This window comes from Metopolophium dirhodum, chromosome 8 (genome assembly GCF_019925205.1).
Source record: "Metopolophium dirhodum isolate CAU chromosome 8, ASM1992520v1, whole genome shotgun sequence".
In the NCBI taxonomy this organism is placed as follows: domain Eukaryota; kingdom Metazoa; phylum Arthropoda; class Insecta; order Hemiptera; family Aphididae; genus Metopolophium; species Metopolophium dirhodum.
The window spans coordinates 22,458,961-22,480,709 of record NC_083567.1 but is presented as its reverse complement, the minus strand read 5'-3'; the positions used below and the strand labels follow the sequence as shown (position 1 = coordinate 22,480,709).

Genomic DNA, 21,749 nt, shown 5'->3' with positions numbered 1-21,749 from the left:
TACTATCTATATCTGAGTTTCCCTTTTTTCTTCTTGCCCCCCTCTTTGTAAGATATCTGTCCTTGGGCCACCCACGCGTATCTAAGGTATGATCGGACGAAAATAGTACTAAAATGTTCTTTCTATACCTTAAGATGTATGCCAAGAATTCGAAAATTCAAAAAAAAAAACCGGTAGCTACAGGTGATTTTATACGAGCATGTCAACGTTGTTTATTCATTAATAGGTATTTAAAATTAAACCGTTATGGCCAATTAGTTCAATGTATTTAATTTCAGATCTATGCATTCATTTATATTAACTTAAAATACTAATTACTTATTTTAATACAGTTTATTTAATTATAAACAAGGTGTAACAACATAAATAACTGTCTAATGCAATCAACTAACTAGAGTAACTTTAGTTCTAATTAAATTAATGTAAAAATGATTTTTATTTTTTTTATAACTATTGATAAATATATTGAAGAAAATAAATTATCTGTTTTTTTTTTATTACACAGTATATAATAGTTATTTTATACCAAAGATGGGCAACTGGAAGTCCTTGTGACGTGCACTTTATTATCCAGGTCATGCGGTATTTTAAAATGTACATTTTTAGAATTTTTTTTAAAAAAATGACTATAAATATTATTACTCAACTTTTTTAGTCATTGGTAAAAACATAATTGAAAGGACACCGGAAAATAATCTGTTTGTACTATGTTGTATTATAAAGTAATTTTATATTATTACATAATATGATATAAGAAGAGAAAATACGTCTCATTATTTTAATGTGTACTTTATACATATACACCTTGTAATAGTGTTAAGATACTGCACTTTTTTAAAACTAAAATATAAAAAGAGGGTAAGGTCGCTCTGCTGTACAGTAGGTTACAAGTGGGTCACTGTATAATGGATTGTATTAAATTTGAATTCAATGATATAATATCATTGTATGCGAAAAACGATTCTGAGTGGAGACGATCTGTCAGTCTGGATATTTTATATCGTCCCAATTTTTAATCGTTTCTATAATGGTAATGAATAAACCGTTAGAAATAAAAATCCCGTTTTTAGCGATTTTTCGTAATTTGTCGGTGGTTTTTCCCGAGGCATTAAATAACTATTCAGAAATAACTTCTTTAAAGTACCGTCTTGATCCAATTTGCTAAAAGACAAGACACTATATTATGTTGAAATCGAAGCACTTCTTTTGTTAGACATTTTGTATACAGGATAAAAAAAAATAAATATAATAAATAAATACCATTGTAAAACGACTAGCTTCCTCACTCCGCTCAGAATTTAAAATAAGTTACTATAAATACATTTCCAATACGTATTCAATCAAATATTGTTGATCTCAGTAAAAAATAGTCTATTTATGTTGTTTTAAGGAGTATGTTGTAACTATACATATTATCTAGTCCAAAACTCACTAGCAAAATTATTCTTACTCAAACTAAAGCTTCATATTTTTTTATGAGCTAAAAAATGAAGTTTTCATAGCAAACAAATCGGAAAACTCGCTCTGCTATATAATAGATATCGAGTGTACCTCGTCATTGATTAGGTCACTGTAATATATGTGTTAAATTTAAATTCAATCATGAATAATATTGCATAGGAAAAACGATTAGCTCAGTCTTTCAGCCTTTATCAATAGGTACCTAGTATATGTTATCAACAATTTATATTGCAGTTAGTTATTTATTTTGCTATCAGCAAAACGGTAGGTTGAATTTTTTTTTCCCGAAAACATCGCGTTTATTATATTATTATATTATTTAATACTATAATTTATTGTATACATTTATATCATATACTATTGTTTTTTATTAACTTAATAGTCAATATCGACTTATCATAGCATGGTGTATTGGTGTGAATAGGGTCGTACAGGTATATAAATAGGCAATAGCTTAATATGATGTCACCGCACTGTCTACAAACAACATAGACAAAACGCATTCACGCAAATAATTTTTATGAGTAAAATCACCCTTCACAAAACGTATGGATAGTAATATTTCTTAGGATATGTCATATTGATTTGTCGAAATAAAATTGTCTCAAAATAATTTAATATTTATTTAAGTTTAAAAACTTATTTTAAAGCAAAATAAAAGGTAAAATAATAATAAAATATAAAACCTATAATATTGACAAACACGAAATTGATAAATGATTTCACTCGAATGCGTCTTATCTATGTTGGGCACGTGGGTTTGAGAGAAAAAAACAATTATTAATGCTCTGATATTCTCTCAAAATTAGTTAAAATATTTTGAAAATTTCATTGTGTATAGCAAAAGAAAATTATATGGATACGTCAAGTTATTGGTTTTCCTGATTATAATATATTTTAAATTACTGGGAATTAGATCCCCTCCTCCCACAAAGTACCAATTAGATCTATTTTGCTTGCTACGAGAAACCTCTCTAAAGGTTGAAAATTGAAGCATTTTTACTGGTACAAAATGTAATAACAGTTACGTTAGGTTCAAAAATAAAAAATAAAAAAATAAAAATATACATAACCAATATAACTTAAAACCAATACATTTATTGCTACAATCAGAGTTTAAAATGAAATGGATTAGTTACCTATTTATTATTTATTAATTATTATTGATAAATTGTAATTTAATAACTACTAAAAATATTACTATTTTATTATTTATGATTGCAATTTGTAGACCATTGACACAAATTTTAGTATAGTATCAAATACCTATATATTATATTATGTTTAAATTAAGGACATTTTAAGGTAATTAATACAATTATTATCACTCAAAATGTATTATTTTATACGTTATTGGTATTAATTATTAAAATATACTATTATTTTGCACTAAATTATATTTACTATTATACACTATTTACTTACATTATTTTAAAATTTAATTCTAGTACCTACATAATTCATTTAAGATAATACATAAAATATCATGATGTCATGATATATTGATAATTGATGATACATTTTAGCTACTATAATAATTAAATAATTCATATTTATTAAATTAAAATACGGGAATTTACTTTATTTGGACATTAACCCGTTACCCATACATTTGAACAAATAGCGTAAACGTAGGTATAGCGAAGGTAGAGAATAATAGTTTTTACAGTGCACTAAAATTAGACCAAAACAAAAGAAACGCGTGTGTGTATCAATTAAAAGTTTAAAATTTAGATCTAGAAAGTTTTAAAATAATATTTGAATGATCATATGCCAAGTGCCGTGTAATTCGCCCCCGCATTATTTATGTTTTTAAATGGAATACTAATGTCTCTTTAAGTACAAAAATGTTGATGTTCATTTTATAAATATAATTTTTTAAGTATTTGTAACAATACAATTTTTTTCTATTTTTATTGGCAAAAGTATATGTACCAAATCCCAATGTAAACTTAATAATCTTTGTATTTACTATTTATATGTATATTTTTTATCCTGAAATTATACTATTGTAGATCAAGGGGATACTAAATATTCTTGCGTAGGAGCGTCTTAAAGGGCGGAGCAAATGTGCCGTGTGCAATACTGTAGTAGGGATAAAAGCAGTAGAACACTTTGATTAAAGTTCGAGAACATTCACAAAACCGAAGCCGAACACGCCTGTAGTACAATCTCCGTTTACTAAGGTGAGCAAATATTTTATTTTAATATTCTATTATAAACAATAATTTAATAATACAAATGATAATATAATAATATTTTTGAATTAAATATTAATGTAAATCACACAACATAATATTAAAAAAACTTTTAACTTTTTCAAACTTTATTTTGGTTGTGTAATCGAATAAAATCTGGGATTAATTAAAATTTAATTAAATTACGATTTACAATAATTTAGTGAATATACGCGGAGTGTATAACGGTCATCAGACAACTGATACAAACAAAATATGTAATTTCAATCAAAAATTGTTAGATCTTCCTGATACACATTGAATACCTTTTGTATAACCTATTTGGTTTGTAAATATAACGTTTTCATTATTCACCAATTGTATTTATTAATTGCAATATGTTAAGAAGGCATTATATATTTAAATGATATTTCTTATATTTAATTTATATTCAATCTACCTACGATTGTTTTGTCCTATTAATTCAAATTGTATTCAGTATATAAATCGAATTAATAATATACTTCAATATCTTATAATACCTAGTTATAATATGTAATTTCCTGTATGATGCCTGTTTAAATTTTAAATGTCAAGTTTCAACATAAACTGTAATAAATACTCTTACATATTATAGTAAATTTAAAATTTGTTTTATATCTTATTAACCGTTATATTATTATACTATCAAAATATCATACAAAATAAATCTACTACCATATGATTTAATTTATATATTCGACTATAATCACGATAGGTAATTATGTAATTATAAGTTTAAACTCTTAAGCATGTGTCAAAGTAAAATATCATAATATGCTTTTAAATAAAACTACCCAACTTTAATAATTTAAAGTCTATTATGTTCATAATTTATATGTACTATCAAATTGTATGGATCGTTGTTTTTAATTTTGAGTAATAGGTGTGCTTGCACGTACCAATTTATACATTTATTATGAACAGTGATCTGCGTATGCTAGTTTAGCTGTATAATACTTACGTAATGCGTGTGCCTATATAAAAAGTATACAATACTCGTGTACTATTTTGTAGTACTTACCTGTAATCTGTACATTGTATAGATGATGGGTAGTTAATATTTTATATTTAAATTTCCATTATACCATTTTACTTAATAAATCATTCACGAGTGTGAGTAACATTTTATTCTAAAAATGGAGCTAATACATATTCGGAGGTCATTAGATTCTTCCACGTTAGTTTTATCCTTATATAGCCATATGGGTACCTAAGTGATAGTGTAAATGGAATTCTAAACTTTCAACGCTTATTCAACATTATATCGATTATGTATATTTATATTAATATGACGAATTTAACCTATAATTACCCAGACACGCATTCTTTGTACGTTCACTCAACTTCTATAGATTTCTGGTGTTCACAAATGTTAATTTTATTTAATGTACCTACATTATTTTCATAATATTATACAATAATTATTCGGTTTTTTTTCATATCCTTATACCTATCTGTATATAAGTTCAATATTTTGTCCTCTTTGACAATTTATAGTGCTATTTTATTTTTTCCTATATATGACATAAAAAAATAGGTCAAAGTGTCCAGGAGTGAATAATGGCTCATAGCCAATCGTACTTGTCAAGTATCGCCAAATGCTATTAATATATAATTAAGTAGTATATACATATATTATATTGTGTCATTTAACTTCTCTATCTCTCTCTCTATTTTTTTTCTATTAGTCCTCGATCTATTGGTGAACAACTAGTCTAAATTGAGCTGACATTTAAAATTCCTCATAATTTATTTACTATACTTATACTTATAGACTATAATATTATATTCTTACTGGTGACTAATTCACTAATTCATGGATATGAGAAACCATGTGCAAAATGTTATATCTAAATTATACATTTTTTGATTCTAAATTTAAATATAATTTCACAAATAAAAGTGTCACTATGAGTAATTTTTTTACTCCAGACCACGTGTAAAAATTATCAACGTTTTTTTTTGGAATCAAGTTTGTTTTATCAGTAAAAATATGTTATTATTCGTACTCGTTCGCAGTTTTGTTGAAGGGGAGTACCTACTTAAATCGAACTCATTTATAAAACAATGATTTAAGTTTTCAATATCCACAAATTGTCATATTAATTGTACTTTAGTATCTACATTATTGATTACAAAAATATTATGCTCCTCGAATAAATGCATAAAACCGTCAAAACTGTAGGTACTTAGGTTTGGACGTTAGGTTAATAAATGTAACGTTTTATGTGCTAACATTAACATTATTATCATTCATACATAAGTAGGTATTTTTAATATTGAATAATTTAAACTTTGATTTTCAGTTTTATTTGTAAAATTATTTAAATCAACTCTCAAAATGCCTTTCGTCGCAATCGAACACCCGAAATGCGTAAAATGCACCAAATCAGTATATGCCGCTGAAGAGCGAATTGCTGGAGGTTATAAATGGCATAAAATGTGCTTCAAATGCGGTGAGATTTAAATATTTTAAACTTTTTTTTCTATTATTATAATCTTCATGAAATTATGTAGAATTGTGTGGCAAGTTTTTGGACTCCACCAACTGCGCAGAGCACGACAAAGAGCTGTACTGTAAAAACTGTCACGGAAGAAAATACGGACCAAAAGGATACGGTTTCGGTGGAGGCGCTGGATGCCTGAGTACAGACAATGGTGAACATCTCAGCAACGTGTAAGAGAATAATAATTAATGTCCAAATTAATTCCTATTAATGGTCACATTTTTTACTAATTATTATCACAATGATTTGTTTCCGAGGAATCACAAGAACCATTAAATGATAGAAACATTTTTATCTTTCATAATTAAATATTTTTAAAATAATAACTACCTACATAACCATACAAATCACACAATACATAATATTATAATAGTTACCTATTTTTAAAAAGCAATAATAATTATCGTTTGCAAGTTTATACTTATTGATTCGTTATTGTATTAATAAGTATTCTATAGATACTACTTTTTAATTTAATTTTTTGTTTCTTAATATTTTTCTATTTATAATATAATAGAATAATATGAAACTAATAAGTAATTACTATAATTCAAGTGTATAAAAAAACGCCCCAACAAAGTTTTCTTTGTTAGATAGTTTTCCTGCGAGCATGTTTCAAATATATAATAATAAGTGTGTTTTTTTTAACAGCCTTTAATGGAGAAACAACCCAATTAAATACCTGACCATCCGAAGGACCTACCCATCAACCTATATTTATTTTTGCATGCAAGAGTAAAACCTTTTTAATATTTGCTTATACATACAAATTCACCTCTCATTTCTGTTCGTTTTAGAAGATATTTTTTTTTAATAATTATATGTTAAGTATCCAAGCTTGTACCTATTTACCTACACATCAGTCTATGTACAGTGAACAAGCAATATATTGTATAGAGATGTTTTGTTGATTTTTCATTAAATTAATAATATTATTTCCAATGATTGTTTTTATTTTTATTTTTCGTTTATCTGGCAGCTTAAGCGATGCTTTCGGCTAATCATAACAATTATTTATTTTATTACTTTCATGATTTTAATTTTCGTACATATTACATAACAATGATTGCTTTGGAGAATACATAATATGAAATGTACATATTAAAATAATATATGTTATTGATCGGACATAATATCTAAAATGTATTTAATTTTGAAACATATTAATAACGCTATACGATACACATTTTTAAACATCTAGCAATATAATTAAATGTCGACTGCAGATACCTAAAGCACGCTTAAGATACCATTTATTAAGTTATTTATTTAGATTTATCATGTCTGACATGACTATTACCATTTTAAATCCTAAGCATAATATTACAAAACATATTGATGTAATATGTAAAGAATCAATTTTAAGAGAGTTCATGGAATGCTATATTGTTTCACTTCTAGAGTCCAAATGGCTTTAAATGGTGAGATTAAACTTTTTTAATAACTTACCATATATAATACGTATATAAGTATAGTATTTATATATACTATATTATATCACACAGTCTTTGTAAATTGGAAAACTTATGCTTATTGATGGTTATGCTTTCACTAATGTATATATTGTAATTGTATTTGTGTACCTATTTATCTTATTTTAAGCTTTCGCTTAATGAGTCATACCTATTTAACAATAATACTTATAAAATAACAATAATACGGAGAGGTGAACTTTTATGATTTGTAAATATTATTTTTACTGTTGTACCTAAATGGTACCAACAGTAATTAATTATTATTTTGTTTTTTTTTTTTACTTCAGCAAGCTGCAATTTTGGATTGGAGTCATTATAATATGATGATTTATGAAAATAATATATTTTTTTTAAATTGTACTTCACTTTATGAAATAGCATAATATACTTAACTGTACATTTTTGGGGAAACTTTGCTCAATAATTAATGATAAATAATCGTAACCTTTTATACACTAAACATATATTTTTAAACTTACTAAACCACTATACTTTATACTTAATTATATAGTTTATAAATTTAATCCGTATAATAAAATGAAGTTTATAGTTATAAGTTTACTTTTGAAAAATGTTCAGTTATAATTCAAAAATACAGTTTTTCTATAAATTTAAATAAAGATAAAAAAAATATAAATATATATATATATATATATAATATCTTAAATTAATACGTAAATTGTATAAATATATATTATACATAATGATAACAACAGTCAACAATTAAAATTAAAATTGTTAATTCAAGATTTTATATACACGTATAGCCTGTATTAACTATTTAATTGACATAGATAAATTTTGAAATAAATAATAATAGTTTTACATTTAAGTATACTTTAAGACTTCAATTTAACTTAAAGTTTAAGTTTAGAATATAAATATTCTCATTAATTATAGCGTATATTTCTTTTTTAAATCTTAAATTAACTATAGTAATATATTAAGAAAAAAAAATCACTTATTTTTAGTTTATAACTTTGTATTACTAGTTAATAATATTATGATCCCTTGGATAATATTATTTTTGATACTGTTTTATCTTTTAACTTTATGGAATTTGTCTATTTAACGCACAACTATTTTAATAATGCCTATATTTAATGATAAAAAATCACTAAAACTACTAATATATTATACTTTATATTTGTATCATTATTACCTACATATTTACATAATATATTCAATACACTATGATTAACATTTATTAAAAGTAACATTTTACTATGCATTAAGCGTTTATGATAAATTGCGTTTTAGGTCTTACTATCATACTAAACCTCAAGGTGCCTCGGAATCACGATCTATGGCAATGGCTCCTGAAGGCGAAGGATGTCCACGCTGCGGTGGATTTGTGTACATGGCTGAGCAAATGTTAGCAAAAGGAAGAGTAAGTGTGATATTTATACAATTACAGTCCAAAAACCACAATTTTAATTAGATCTATATAGGATATGTCATTTGATCGATATGGTATTCTAGGGATACCACAAAGAATGTTTCACCTGTTTTTCTTGTAACAAAACTTTGAATTCTGTGATACATTGTGATGGGCCCGATAAGGAAGTACACTGTAGAGGTGAATGAGAACAAATATTTGTGTGAAAATGCATAAATCCTGATTTGTTTGAAAGTTGTTTGTTTAAATTCGGAAATTAGTTTTATATTTCATTTTAACGATGATTGAATTAAAATGGTGACATTTCCAAATAAAGTTAGGTTTGTTTACTTGTTAGCTATACTTTTTAACTACCTAAACATTACCACCTTTGAGTGTCACTGAAATACCTATAACCTTGTCATTTCAAATACTTACCTACGCATGATCTTTATTTAAAATTTAGTCTTGGCATCGAGAGTGTTTCAAATGTGCTACTTGCACGAAACGTTTGGATTCAGTCAATTGTTGTGAAGGTTCTGATAAAGATATTTACTGCAAAGGTAAGGTAATCCGTGTATTTTGCATGTTCTAACTTTTAACATAAATGTTTTTGAATCAGTATGTTATGGCAAGAAATTTGGACCTAAGGGTTATGGTTATGGACAAGGAGCTGGAGCACTTCAAAGCGATCCCGCTTATAATGGGTACGTTTATAACAACTGTATAGTTATAGGTGATTAAAAAATACATCCATCGTTACGCTATAATATTTGAATTTAAGAAAAAAACGAACAAATAGTAAAAACACCGTAAATATTTCAATTTATTAAAAATTATAAAAACATTAATTGATATTATGACATTATGTAGAATCGGTACCTACACCTAAAAATGTATTTTATACAAAGTTTATTATGAAAATATATAATAATTATTTTATAATATATATAGTTGCATTATTTAAGAATAGCGTTTTATATAGGCTATTCATGAAAATACTTGCAGTACTTAAATATTATTTTTTTTGATATAACATCAGTCTCCTCCGTAGCGAATCCAGATAATGTTTAAGGGAGGAGAAAGGTTTTTAAAAAAATATTTACATGATAATATATTAGTAATATATATATATATTTATATTTATGGGAGATTTGTATTAATACATGAAATTCTATAGTCGGAAAACATGTCTAACTTATATGTAATAATTAATAATATTGAAATCATATGAACAATTATAGGTAGAAATGTAGAATATTAGGATAACGGCCAAAAGACGATTGCCTCCTCATCGCCCCCCCCCCCCCCCTCGTGTCCACCACTGAGTATTCTATAGAAATTATAATTATCGAGTGAAGATTTTACCGATATTTTCAAAATAACAAATTTACCTCATGCATGATATTTACTTTATTAAATTATATTGTTTTATTTTGCGTGAATTACCAAATTTTAATTTTTTTTTATGGAACATTAAGATTAATTTCTTTTGTTTTTGTGAACTATACAATAAAAATAAAAATTGACCAAGTCCAGCATAATACTCACAATTTTTTTTCCGTATAGTTTGTTATTCGAAGCGCTTCGGTCCCAGAGGTATAGGTCACAGAGGTGCTGGTGGTCAGTCAATTGGTTTAACATGTGACTTAAACGACGAAACCGAAAGGTATTTAATGATACCCAAAGGTCTCCCAACTATTTCTTTTTCATAGCATGCAATTATCTGTTTCGATAAATTATCAATTTACCTATATAATTCATGAACGTACATTTCCCACTATTTGCACGAACTGAATGTCGAATAGAATTCAATGCCCAGTATTTCTATATAGTATATACCATTACCTACATTTTTTCAACTTTTTCTTCTTATTATTATTCTATATTATGCCATGAATGAAAAATGTTTATTTTTATATTTAGGGATGTTAGCACATCTCGAGCTCCTATCATTGATACGAGTACAACTTCTATTAAGGCAAAAGCAGGAGAAGGGTGTCCACGTTGCGGAGGTGTGGTATTTGCTGCTGAACAAGTGCTTGCTAAAGGAAGTGTAAGTAACAATTGTTGATACTTATTGTGATTGTGTAGTGTGCACTGTGTATGCCAATAAATAAAGTTAAGTTTTCAGTACCTAGTTAATAAATATTTGAATAATTTTTTTTTAAATTTGAGATGAAGGCAGTTTCGTAAACCTACTTTATAAGTTCTGATGTACTTAATAACAAATTAAAATCGTTTAATTATAATTATAATAATAAACGTTGTTGTATTTCTCAAGGAATGGCATAGAAAATGTTTCAAATGCAAGGATTGCAATAAAACTTTGGATTCAATAATTGCTTGTGATGGACCTGATAAAGATGTTTATTGTAAAACTTGTTACGGTAAAAAATGGGGTCCTCACGGATATGGATTTGCTTGCGGCTCAGGATTTCTTCAGACAGACGGCTTGACGTTAGTATACATTATTGCAATATTTTTGGCTTTACTTTATACTACCTATATGTAGTTTAAACGAATAAATATTATCAGTTATTAATTAATTTATGACACCTATCGGCTATCATAAATCTATATATTTTTACCGGGTGTAAACACGTTGGAGGGTAATGGCCATCGTTTACCCATAATATTTATTCACGACCCCACTGATATAATATTATATCATAGTTGTTGAACTGCAAATAATATAATATATATATATTCGTTTTTAATAGAGATGAACAAATTGCGGGATCTCGACCGTTTTATAATCCGGACACCACATCTATTAAAGCGGAAAAGGGAGAGGGTTGTCCGAGATGTGGTGGAAAAGTATTTGCTGCTGAACAACAATTGGCTAAAGGAGCAGTAAGTTTTTTAAAATAGTTAAATGCCAATCTTATCCATCATTAATATGCATTATACACAGTGACGTATTTAGGGGGGGGGGGGGGCAGGGGGGGCTTGAGCCCCGGGTGGTCAAATCTTAGGGGCAGTACATTTTGGAAAGCAATTTGATATAATACGGTAGGTTAAAAAAAGTAATTATGCTAATAAAATTATTATTATGATTTTTTGTTTTCATTTGTCACGAAACATGCATTTATAATTCCTACTAGGACATAGAAAAATATAATATTTTAGTTTGAGAATGGAGTGACAGTGTGACACAGAATCGATGAAAGCAAAATGGAAACTGATAAGATATTACATGGGCTCATATGGCCGTCGACATGTACACAAACCACTGTCTTAGATACAAACGGTCGTACCCAGTGATAATAATTTATTATCTCGTAATTTTAAATCTAAGATTTGTATCCTTATGTAGAAATTGCATTAAGAATTTTTCTTTCATGCCCTATATCAAACTGTTCTGCTGAGAGATCTTTTTCAGTATTAAAAAGGCTAAAGTCCTATTTGAGATCTAGAACAACAGATGAGAGGCTAAATTGTTTGGCTGTTTTGACGTTAGAGTCAGATTTAACACAACAGTTAAATTATGATGATACCATTGATACCTTTGCTAATGAAAAAGCACGACGTAAACATTTTTAATTTTAACATATATCTATAATATTCTTTATTAAAATGTTGTCAATTAACCTACATTGAGGTTTATTTTAGAATTAATAATAAATATACCTACTATAATAATTGTGTAATTCCGACTATGAGTGTAGCGAAGAATGCAGTGGTTTCACTATCATGTGTTTTTATACACAGGTTGGGAGGGGGGCGTTTTTTTTCTTACCTGGGGCGCAAAATTTCAAAATACGTCTCTGATCATACACTTAAAAAACTAATGATGTAAGTAGATTTTTAATCTCCACGCAGCTAGGCATAATATTATGCATTTTTTCAGAATTCATTACTGAAAATTATTACTTTATGTCTTTATGACAATATAATATTGTGAAGTACCTTATAAAAAACACATTACCTTTTTTTTAATTTTAATAATATGCATTTAATTTTTAAATTCATAAAATTATTAACAGATGTGGCACAAAATTTGCTTTAACTGTGCTACTTGCCACCGGCCATTAGACTCTACATTAGCTTGTGATGGACCGGATAAAGAAGTTTACTGCCGATCCTGTTATGGAAAATATTTTGGACCCAAAGGATTTGGATATGGACACTCACCAACTTTGGTCTCCACCAAAGGAGAATCTACAATGTTGTTGTAAGTACTGACAATCAAAAATAAATATATTTTTATAAAACAATTTTAAGATACATTAAATATTTTTAAAACGGAGAACTAATTTTATTATTTCACATTTTGTATTTAGCTCGGAAGCAAGACCAACATCTGGAAATAAGGGCAGAAATGGAAATGGGTGTTTGAGGTGTGGATATGAAGTTTATGCCGCTGAACAAATGATAAGTAAAAATAAGGTAAAGACATTTTACAGTTTTATTACTCAATGAAAATATTTAAGTACTTACCTGTTAACTAATATAATACAAATAAATACATTTTTCTAAAAACATATTTTAATGTCATTAAAGAGTAAAGTATATAATATAAATAAGATACCTATAAATCTGTTGCAAGATGTTTTTGACTGAAATATTAATATATAATATTCTTTACGATTTACGAACATTAATATCGTCTGATTAATTTGTTTTATAATTATATATGATAAGTTGTTAGTATTAAAAACGAAACATGTTACTTGATTGGTAACACATTTGGTAGTATAGTGTATACAATTTACATAATATATTATGATATGAATATTACGTAGGTCGAATAAAGGCGTCATACACACTTAATCATCGTATGTTTCTATTTTTTTTTATGACTGAAAAATCTGTTTTTACGTGATTTTTTTTTTAGGAGACTTAACCACAATAATATGCTTTCTTTGCCCACCATGTTGCATTTTAATGTTTAAAATGTACCCAACATCACCATATTATGCACTTGTATCATACTATTAAAACATTTTCTTTATAATACATAATATATATCTTAATAATATATTTTATGAATTTATTTTTAGTCCTGGCACAAGAGATGTTTTACTTGCGCTGATTGCAGTAAATCATTAGATTCAACAAGTTTGAATGATGGTCCTGATGGCGATATTCATTGCAGACCTTGTTATGCAAAACATTTTGGACCAAGAGGTTGCGGCTTCGGTATGGGTGCTGGTGTTCTGTCTATGGCATAAATGATTACTGTGAAATGAATGCAAATCAAAGGCTAAAGAATATAACTTTTAAACAAACTTTATTCGAACGTTGTTTTATGCTTTTTTTCTTGAAATATCACCCACCCCAAATATACTAATTATTTTAATAAAACAATTAAAAAAGTCATGATTAATGTAATATTGTTTTCATTTTTTATTTTATATGTATTCAAACACCTGTATACTTTTTTACTTTCAAAGCTTTATCAACGTCGTTTTATATAATTGTGCGTAAAATTCACGAATAATAATTACTATTGAAAAATCGAAACTAATAACATTAATATTAAGACAACTTTAATTTGTGATTTCTGTGCATATGAATCGGACCAAAATTATGCCATAAATAAATTTGCATCATATTTTTGTACTGTGAATACTATTGAACTTTGCCGTGTATATTATTGAGAATATTTAAAATGAACAGTGGAAATATAATATTGAACTTTATCATTGCATTAAATATATGTTTTCAATATATTATTCATTACTTCTAATATTGTATAAGGTCGAAAATTGCCCATACATGACATACATAAGACATACATGACAACAGAAATAATTATATGTTTGTGTTAACCATCAATCCAACCGTTACACTTTTTTTGCTAAAGTGACGGATATTGAATATTGGCTTGGAAACGATGAGTGGAATCCTATTATATTGCGACGTGGTATTTTTTGATCTGTATGATTTCTGTGGATAATTTATTAAAACGTAAAGGAATAATTGATATGACTTTAATAAACGCAGTCTTGTTAAGAATACTTTTCAAATGTATTCAGAATACCTACGTATTTAAATACTTGGTGAAATTTGTTTTTAAAATACGTATTCAAAAACTTTATTTTAAAAATATTTAAATATAAATACAAATACCTTTTAAAAGTATTTAAAATACTTACACAAATACTTTTTTTTAAGTTCAATAAATGAATAATTAATAATTAAATCAATTCAGTAACAAGCCGACTAACCAGTACTACCCACGCCATGAAGTACTATTATTGAATAGTTTCTTTAATCAAGCCAACCAATCCCTCTTATGTATTCCTCCATCTATTGTGCTTATTGTAAAAATATTTTTTACAGATTGTACAAATTAAAATAAATATGATAAAAAAAAAGTTCAATAACATTAATACCAAAACTTGTATTTAAATTATAAACTACTACCACAGTACTACCCATTAAATAAGAAGAAAGATATTTAAAGGATCAAGATAAATGCCAATCCAACCAGTGGTGGTCAGTGTCTTGTACTCTTGTATGCCATGGTATAATATGGGAGTGAGGAGCCGACAGGGGTTTTAGTGTTTAGTCACTCTGTTATCTGCTTGTATTTTGGAGAAACCTTATTTATAAATTATCATAAGTTAGAAAAATTTTAAAATAATATTGTAGAAACAAAATTTAAAATAGTACATTCCAAAATATTAGTAATTAGAATTTGGATTAGACCACGAGAATTAAAAAAAGTATTTAGTATTCTAGAATAAAAATATAAATAAAAAGTATTTTTTAAGTATTTAAAATACATTGTTCAAAAAGTATTTGAAAAGTATTTGAAATACAAAAAAAGTATTTAAATACCAATAGTATTTGAATACTTAACAAGACTGAATAAACGTAAACTGTGAACGTGATTAACGTCGATCTGATCGTTATAACACGAATCTGCAAACTAAGTATATTACTTGTATACACTTATTGATATATTATACTAAACTGATTTAATTGAAATTGATATAAAACTAATAAAGTGGAACGTGAAATTAAATCCGATAACTCGTAGAATTATTGTACTTACCTAATCCGTCGAACCGTGTCAAGTTCCCGAGGTAAAAATTCAAATATTAACACATTTAAGTTAATTAATACAATATTTATTTATAAATGATTACAAATTTATTATTAATTTAATTAATTTAATCAAGTAAACTAGTAAGTAATATAATAACATATTATGATTTAGACTGATTACAATCATAAACATGTATGGATTTTACATATTCGTTATTTATATTTTTTATACATTAATTTCCCTTACAAAATAAAACAAATATACATTTAGGTTTCCATTTTGCGTGTTCAAAAAACGGAATGTCATCTTTGGTCCATTTTTGTAAGACCAGCCAACAAAAAAATATTCACAACAATAAATACTCCTCTCTAAATGTTAAGCTTATCATGTATAAATCCCTACTTAAACCTATATGGCTCTATGGAATTCAGCTCTGGTGAATAGCAAAAAAATCAAACCTTTCAACTATCAAATGTTCCTCCTTATTTATCAAATCTCACATTTCACACAGATCTAAATCTAAATACGTTAAATGAAGAAACCAAGTTCTACTATATAAGGTTTCATGAAAGGATAACTACTCGTACAAATCCACTTATTAAAAATCTAGCGTCTACTATCGCACCTGGTAATCATCCAAGGCGGCATACGCTTTTATAAGGTAGGTATTTATTTAAGACAAAATAATAGAAACTACGGCTACTAGTGTACTAATTCCTAATAGTAAAATAAATTCCTTTAATCCCAATAATATCATCAAATATAGGTAAACTTATAAGTAATATTATTGGTGGACAGACAGTCTTCGCTCAGAATTGTTTTTTGTATACAATGATTTTATATCATTGAGTTCCAAAACCATTTATTGTTCTCTAGTCCGGTCTTTATTGCTCCTGCTTAGCTGCTCTTGCAAGTGAACTTTAAAATACCTTTTCGTTCCACAAGGTTTGAATAAAGTTTTTATAACTATGCTCTAGGGTATTATTATTCTTGGGAATATAACTACAGGTGGAAGGCATACAAGAAGAATTGTTGGAGCAGCTAACATCAGATAAAGGATACGGTTTCAAATTGTAGAGTCCAATCCTTCATACCTTAGGGATATGGTGGCCCGATCACCTATCGAGTGTCGCATATTAAATTGTTAGCGTTTGTACAGTAATGGGATCATCCCAGCATATTCCGGATGCCCACAAGAGTTGCACTAGGTGTTTAGCTATGAATGTGACAGGTGACAGGAAACCCAGCGGATCAAAAATACGTGCCAGATCTGATAAGACTGACCGCTTGGTTGCGGCTCGGAGTCCGACAGTTATACAAAAAATGGTCTTCCGTAGGGTTCCACTGCATGCCAAGGATCTTTAGCTTCGCATCCAAGTCGTCATCGAGTAGCACGACATGAGACATTAAGCAATCAGTGGTGGGTACCGACTACAGGATGCTGGGTAGGTTGCTAGCCCATTTTCTAAGTTGGAATTTTCCTTGAGCACACAACGAAATTACATGTTGTTGACAATATATGGTGTCATCTTCTGAACTAGCTCCTGTGAGTGTGTCATCAACAAAAGTATCGTTCAAGATTACATTGGCTGCGACTGGGAATCTATCTCCTTCAATCTTCGCTAAATGTTGTAACGTACGTAGTGCTTGATACGGAGCACAGGAGGTGCCATATGTAACCGTACATAGCCGATATTCATCGATGGGTAAGTCACGGTCGAAACGCCAAAAAATCCACAAGTATTCCCGATTGGTGTGATGGATTTCGATTTGCCAATACATTTGCTTAATGTCCGCAGTGAACAAAAACGTATGTACTCGTGCACGAATCAAAGTTTGAGTGATCTCATGCTGAAGCTTTCGCCCGGTATATAAGCTTGGATTCAAAGACTGACCTGTGGTGGTTCGAGCAGAAGCATCGAAAACCACGTGGAGCTTAGTAGTCTGACTTTCCGGACGTAGAATTCAATGACGAGGTATATAATAACAATAAGGAGTATTCTGATTACCTTTCGGAATCACTTCCATATATTTATTTTCTAGATAGTCCCTCATAAAATCTGAATAGTGTTTGTTAAGATTTTTGTCTCGTGATAGTCGATGTTCGAGGCTATGAAACCGTTTGAGAGCCCCACTTTTGGAATCCCCTACGATGGGATGTGAAGGGTAATGCGACACTGAACCGTCCGGATTTCAGGCGTTTGATTGAAGAAGTGAATATTGCTTCAGCTTGAATTTCATCGGGACTTAAATGTTGAACATTAGGTGGTTCTTCCATTTCCCAAAATTTGGTCAGAGAGTGTTCTAACGATAGACTAGAAGTCACTAATAAAGAAGTCACAGAATTTGACTGTTTTGATGAGACTGGCCCCATCAAAACCCATCCAAAGATAGTACCAAAGGCAGTTGGTTCTAAAGGTTGACCTACGATGTGGTTCCCCGTGAGAAGCGCAGGTGCAACATCAGCCCCCAGTAAAATGTCAATTGGACCAGGAATATTGAATGTTGGGTCAGCTAAGTCTAGATTCGTCAAGTGAGGCCACAAGGAAGATATGATATTTGATTGAGGTGTGGCGTCTGTAATTTTAGATACAATGAAAACGTCGAGAGGAATAAGTGGATCAGTCTTTCCCACTGGTGACAGCTTGATGGAGGTTATACCTGATACCACATTAACTGACGTGCCTGAGATGCCTACCTGAGCAGAACAGCGACGCCTTGCCAGTGAAAGTCGATCAGCACATTTCTTCGTAATGAAGCTAACTTGGGATCCAGTAGCCAAGAGTGCTCGGAAAGTGTGGGTATCTAGGTGGGTTGATCAGATGTTAACAAGTAACGTTGATAATAGGACAGATAAAGGTACTGTGTCAGCTACTAGCATTACGGTTGGGGAAACAGTGGCTGCAGTTGACGTAGCATCCGGTGTAAAATGAAGCAGCGAATGATGGCGCTTTTGGCAAGATTTGCAAGGGGTTTTTGAAGGACACGTTGCAGATGAATGACCAGACCCTAAACAATTGATGCAGAGATTAAGCTTTTTAGTTAGTTGGAAACGATCGTTTGGAGTTTCACTGAGAAAGTTCGGACATTGACGTATGGGAAGAGTATCTTTGCACATTGCACAGCTTTTGGTAAACGTCTTAAGAATGCTTGCAGTTAACACTTTTGGAGACGGTCCAGGTTTTCAATTTGAAGTAGATTTTTGAAAGGCCCTTTTGGTTTGATTGCATTTCCCGCTTGTGTGTGACCATACGAGTGTACTTCTGCCGAACGGATATGACTACGTAAGAAATCAACGAACTCGCTAATTTTTGGAGAATAGTTGTCACCGACTGTCAGTTCCCAGCGGGACCTCAGTTCATAATCCAGATGTTTTCGAATATGTGAATGAGTCTAGGACCCCACTGACGAGTAACAAAAGTCAAATTGTCTAATGCAGCGGTGTGTTCCAAAATTGTGTTTATTACGCGTTTAATTGAATCGACGTTGTTAAATGTAACGGTATGTGGTGTTAGCAAAGCATCTAAATGGATCTAAGCTAAGTCACGCTTGTTTGCATACCGACTCCGCAGAATTTCCCATGCACTTTTATAGTTTGCGGTGTTAACGTGAGATGCACCACCAAAGAGAGCGCCTCTCCCGCCAATGAAGTCCTTAGGCATTCAAACTTTTCAACGTCTGACATTTCCGGGGTATGTGAAAGTATGGACAAGAAAAGATCTTCAAACCCTTGCCATTCAGTTATAGTACCGGAAAAAATCAGAAATGACCGTTTTGGTAATGGGTAGATTGATAAATGTTGAGTTCCACCAAACTGAGTCGTACCTGTGAAGGATTTGGTTGCGGAGATAGTGATATCTTATGAAGCTTCACGATAGCCATTAGGTCATAATACATTGAATCGAAAGAATCAACAAACGAAATTGTGTAGGTGTTATCCATGACATCATCAGGTGCTGTATTTGAACTTACTGCGTGCTCCATGATGTGGATATCGTTATTGACCTCTGTACGTATGCTCTTTAGATCCATGAACATGGTTTCCACCTTTGCTCGTTTGCTGGTACTATTTACGTCAGCAAGGTACTCATTAGTTGTTTTGGCAAAATAAGTGACTCGGGCCAATGCTTAAATTATTCGAGACTTTGCTTTATAGTACAGTATTTCCCCTTCGTTAACCATGTTGAAACGTTTAGAGAAATTGACTCCTATGCGATATGACAAGATATACCCGTAGAACATTTGATAAGGCCTAGGTTAGTCTTGTACATCCGGTTCGAAGGACCAAACTTATGTAGGGTACTCGATGATTGCGAAGGACCATCCGATAGATTGAACTTGTTGTGATTGTATCTACTGAAAACATTGAAGGAGTCACGGATAGGCAACCAAAATTGCATGCACGATTAACGTTTCAGAAACGACAGTATGCGATTAAGATGACATTAAGTAGAATCGAGAAATTGTTTACAATAAAACTGTTTTCTGTATAAAGTTTATTATGTAAATAAATAATAATTATTATATATATATTGTTGTATTATTTAAACATGGCGTTTTATATAGGTTATTCAGTATTGATGAAAATACTTGCAGTAAATATTTGTTTTTTGATATAGCATCAGTACCTTAATAGCAGATACACAGAATGTCTGAGAGAGGGAAGAAGATTTAAAAAAAAATATTTATTAGCGACCCCACTGATATATTATGCCTATAGTTGTTGAACTGCAAATAATATATACAGGTACATAAATATTAATTTGTAATAGAGATGAACAAATAGCGGGATCGCGGTTGTTTTATAATCCAGACATCACGTCATATTATATTAAAGCGATCATATTAATACGGACGATATATGTCGGACTGTATTCCCCGAAGAGTGTCCACAAGAATAAAAATATTTAGATGTCCCGAATGAAAAAAGGCATTTAATTTTGCATGAAAACTTTTACAACTGTTAGTGGTCCGATTAGTGGTTGCTGAAAAATCACTCCAAACTTTGGGGAGAAACTGTGCAACATCATTGTCAACGTAATTATTTAAAATGTAATCTGTAAGACTATCAATTTTTTCGTCATCACGTGGTTTTATTGCCATCAAATCTTCCGTGAAACATTGGACTACGTCATTTTCGTTTAAAAATGGCAATCCAAAAAAATACTTGAGATATCTACTTTTCTCAGAATCAGACTTGTATTCTTTAGACAAACCTAACTTCTGAATTGTACGCCACCAACTTTGACCCAAATGGAATCTACACCCTTTAATTCTAACATTGGTCCAGACTTGTTTAGTTGTATTGTGGATTCCATTTTCAAAATCTACATACATTTCTGAAGAGCTAAATACTAAACTTAGCGATGTATAATAGTTGATAATATGTTGAAATGCTTTTACATAAATATTCGACTCTTTCGTGGGCAACAACAAAAACACAAGAGGAACATATGAATCTTTATAGTAACCATGAATCGTAAAAATTTGGGTTAAGTATTTAGGACAGCTCTTAAACGTCCCGTCAATATATATATTTTTTACATCACACAAAACATCTAAATTAATTTTTGTTGAAAATTCTACTATCGAATTTTCGAAATCATTCAAAAACATAAAGTTCTCGTCTTTATTTGTTATAATATTCATTGATTTTAATGTATTTTGAGTCTCATTGGTACTTTTTAGGTAATTTTGGATGAAGCA

At 29.5% G+C, this 21,749-nt stretch overlaps 2 protein-coding genes across 5 annotated transcripts; one reads left to right on the top strand and one right to left on the bottom strand.

Annotated features, from left to right (window-relative positions):
- Positions 1-3,499: 3,499 nt before the first annotated feature.
- LOC132950112 (muscle LIM protein 1-like) lies at positions 3,500-14,701 on the top strand. Of its 4 annotated transcripts, XM_061021343.1 has the most exons (13): positions 3,500-3,647; positions 5,987-6,136; positions 6,198-6,357; positions 8,923-9,052; positions 9,507-9,603; positions 9,663-9,747; positions 10,638-10,709; positions 10,967-11,096; positions 11,325-11,500; positions 11,764-11,896; positions 13,030-13,217; positions 13,327-13,432; positions 14,047-14,701. In XM_061021343.1, exons 2-13 carry the CDS (start codon positions 6,022-6,024, stop codon positions 14,215-14,217), a joined length of 1,563 nt encoding a protein of 520 aa, XP_060877326.1. In that variant the 5' UTR covers positions 3,500-3,647; positions 5,987-6,021; the 3' UTR covers positions 14,218-14,701. The 4 variants fall into 4 exon arrangements, with proteins under 4 accessions (XP_060877326.1, XP_060877324.1, XP_060877323.1 ...); XM_061021341.1 differs by lacking the exon at positions 10,638-10,709; XM_061021340.1 differs by lacking the exons at positions 9,507-9,603; positions 9,663-9,747 and adding an exon at positions 9,145-9,241 and having other exon boundaries at positions 10,610-10,709.
- A 3,452-nt stretch (positions 14,702-18,153) lies between these two features.
- Positions 18,154-19,728, bottom strand: LOC132951376 (uncharacterized). The gene is made up of 2 exons (XM_061023189.1): positions 19,605-19,728; positions 18,154-18,848 (listed from the first exon to the last, which is right to left on the bottom strand). Exons 1-2 carry the CDS (start codon positions 19,726-19,728, stop codon positions 18,154-18,156), a joined length of 819 nt encoding a protein of 272 aa, XP_060879172.1.
- Positions 19,729-21,749: the final 2,021 nt, after the last annotated feature.

What these genes read in the sequence shown, in the direction of transcription:
- LOC132950112 (XM_061021343.1), top strand. Translation starts at nt 6,022, where the DNA reads ATGCCTTTCGTCGCAATCGAACACCCGAAATGCGTAAAATGCACCAAA. An exon ending in CTTCAGACAGACGGCTTGAC is followed by an intron (nt 11,501 to 11,763) that starts GTTAGTATACAT and finishes CGTTTTTAATAG; the next exon opens with AGATGAACAAATTGCGGGAT. An exon ending in AAATGATAAGTAAAAATAAG is followed by an intron (nt 13,433 to 14,046) that starts GTAAAGACATTT and finishes ATTTATTTTTAG; the next exon opens with TCCTGGCACAAGAGATGTTT.
- LOC132951376 (XM_061023189.1), bottom strand. Translation starts at nt 19,728, where the DNA reads ATGTCAGACGTTGAAAAGTTTGAATGCCTAAGGACTTCATTGGCGGGA. An exon ending in TGGGAAATTCTGCGGAGTCG is followed by an intron (nt 18,849 to 19,604) that starts GTATGCAAACAA and finishes CAACCCACCTAG; the next exon opens with ATACCCACACTTTCCGAGCA.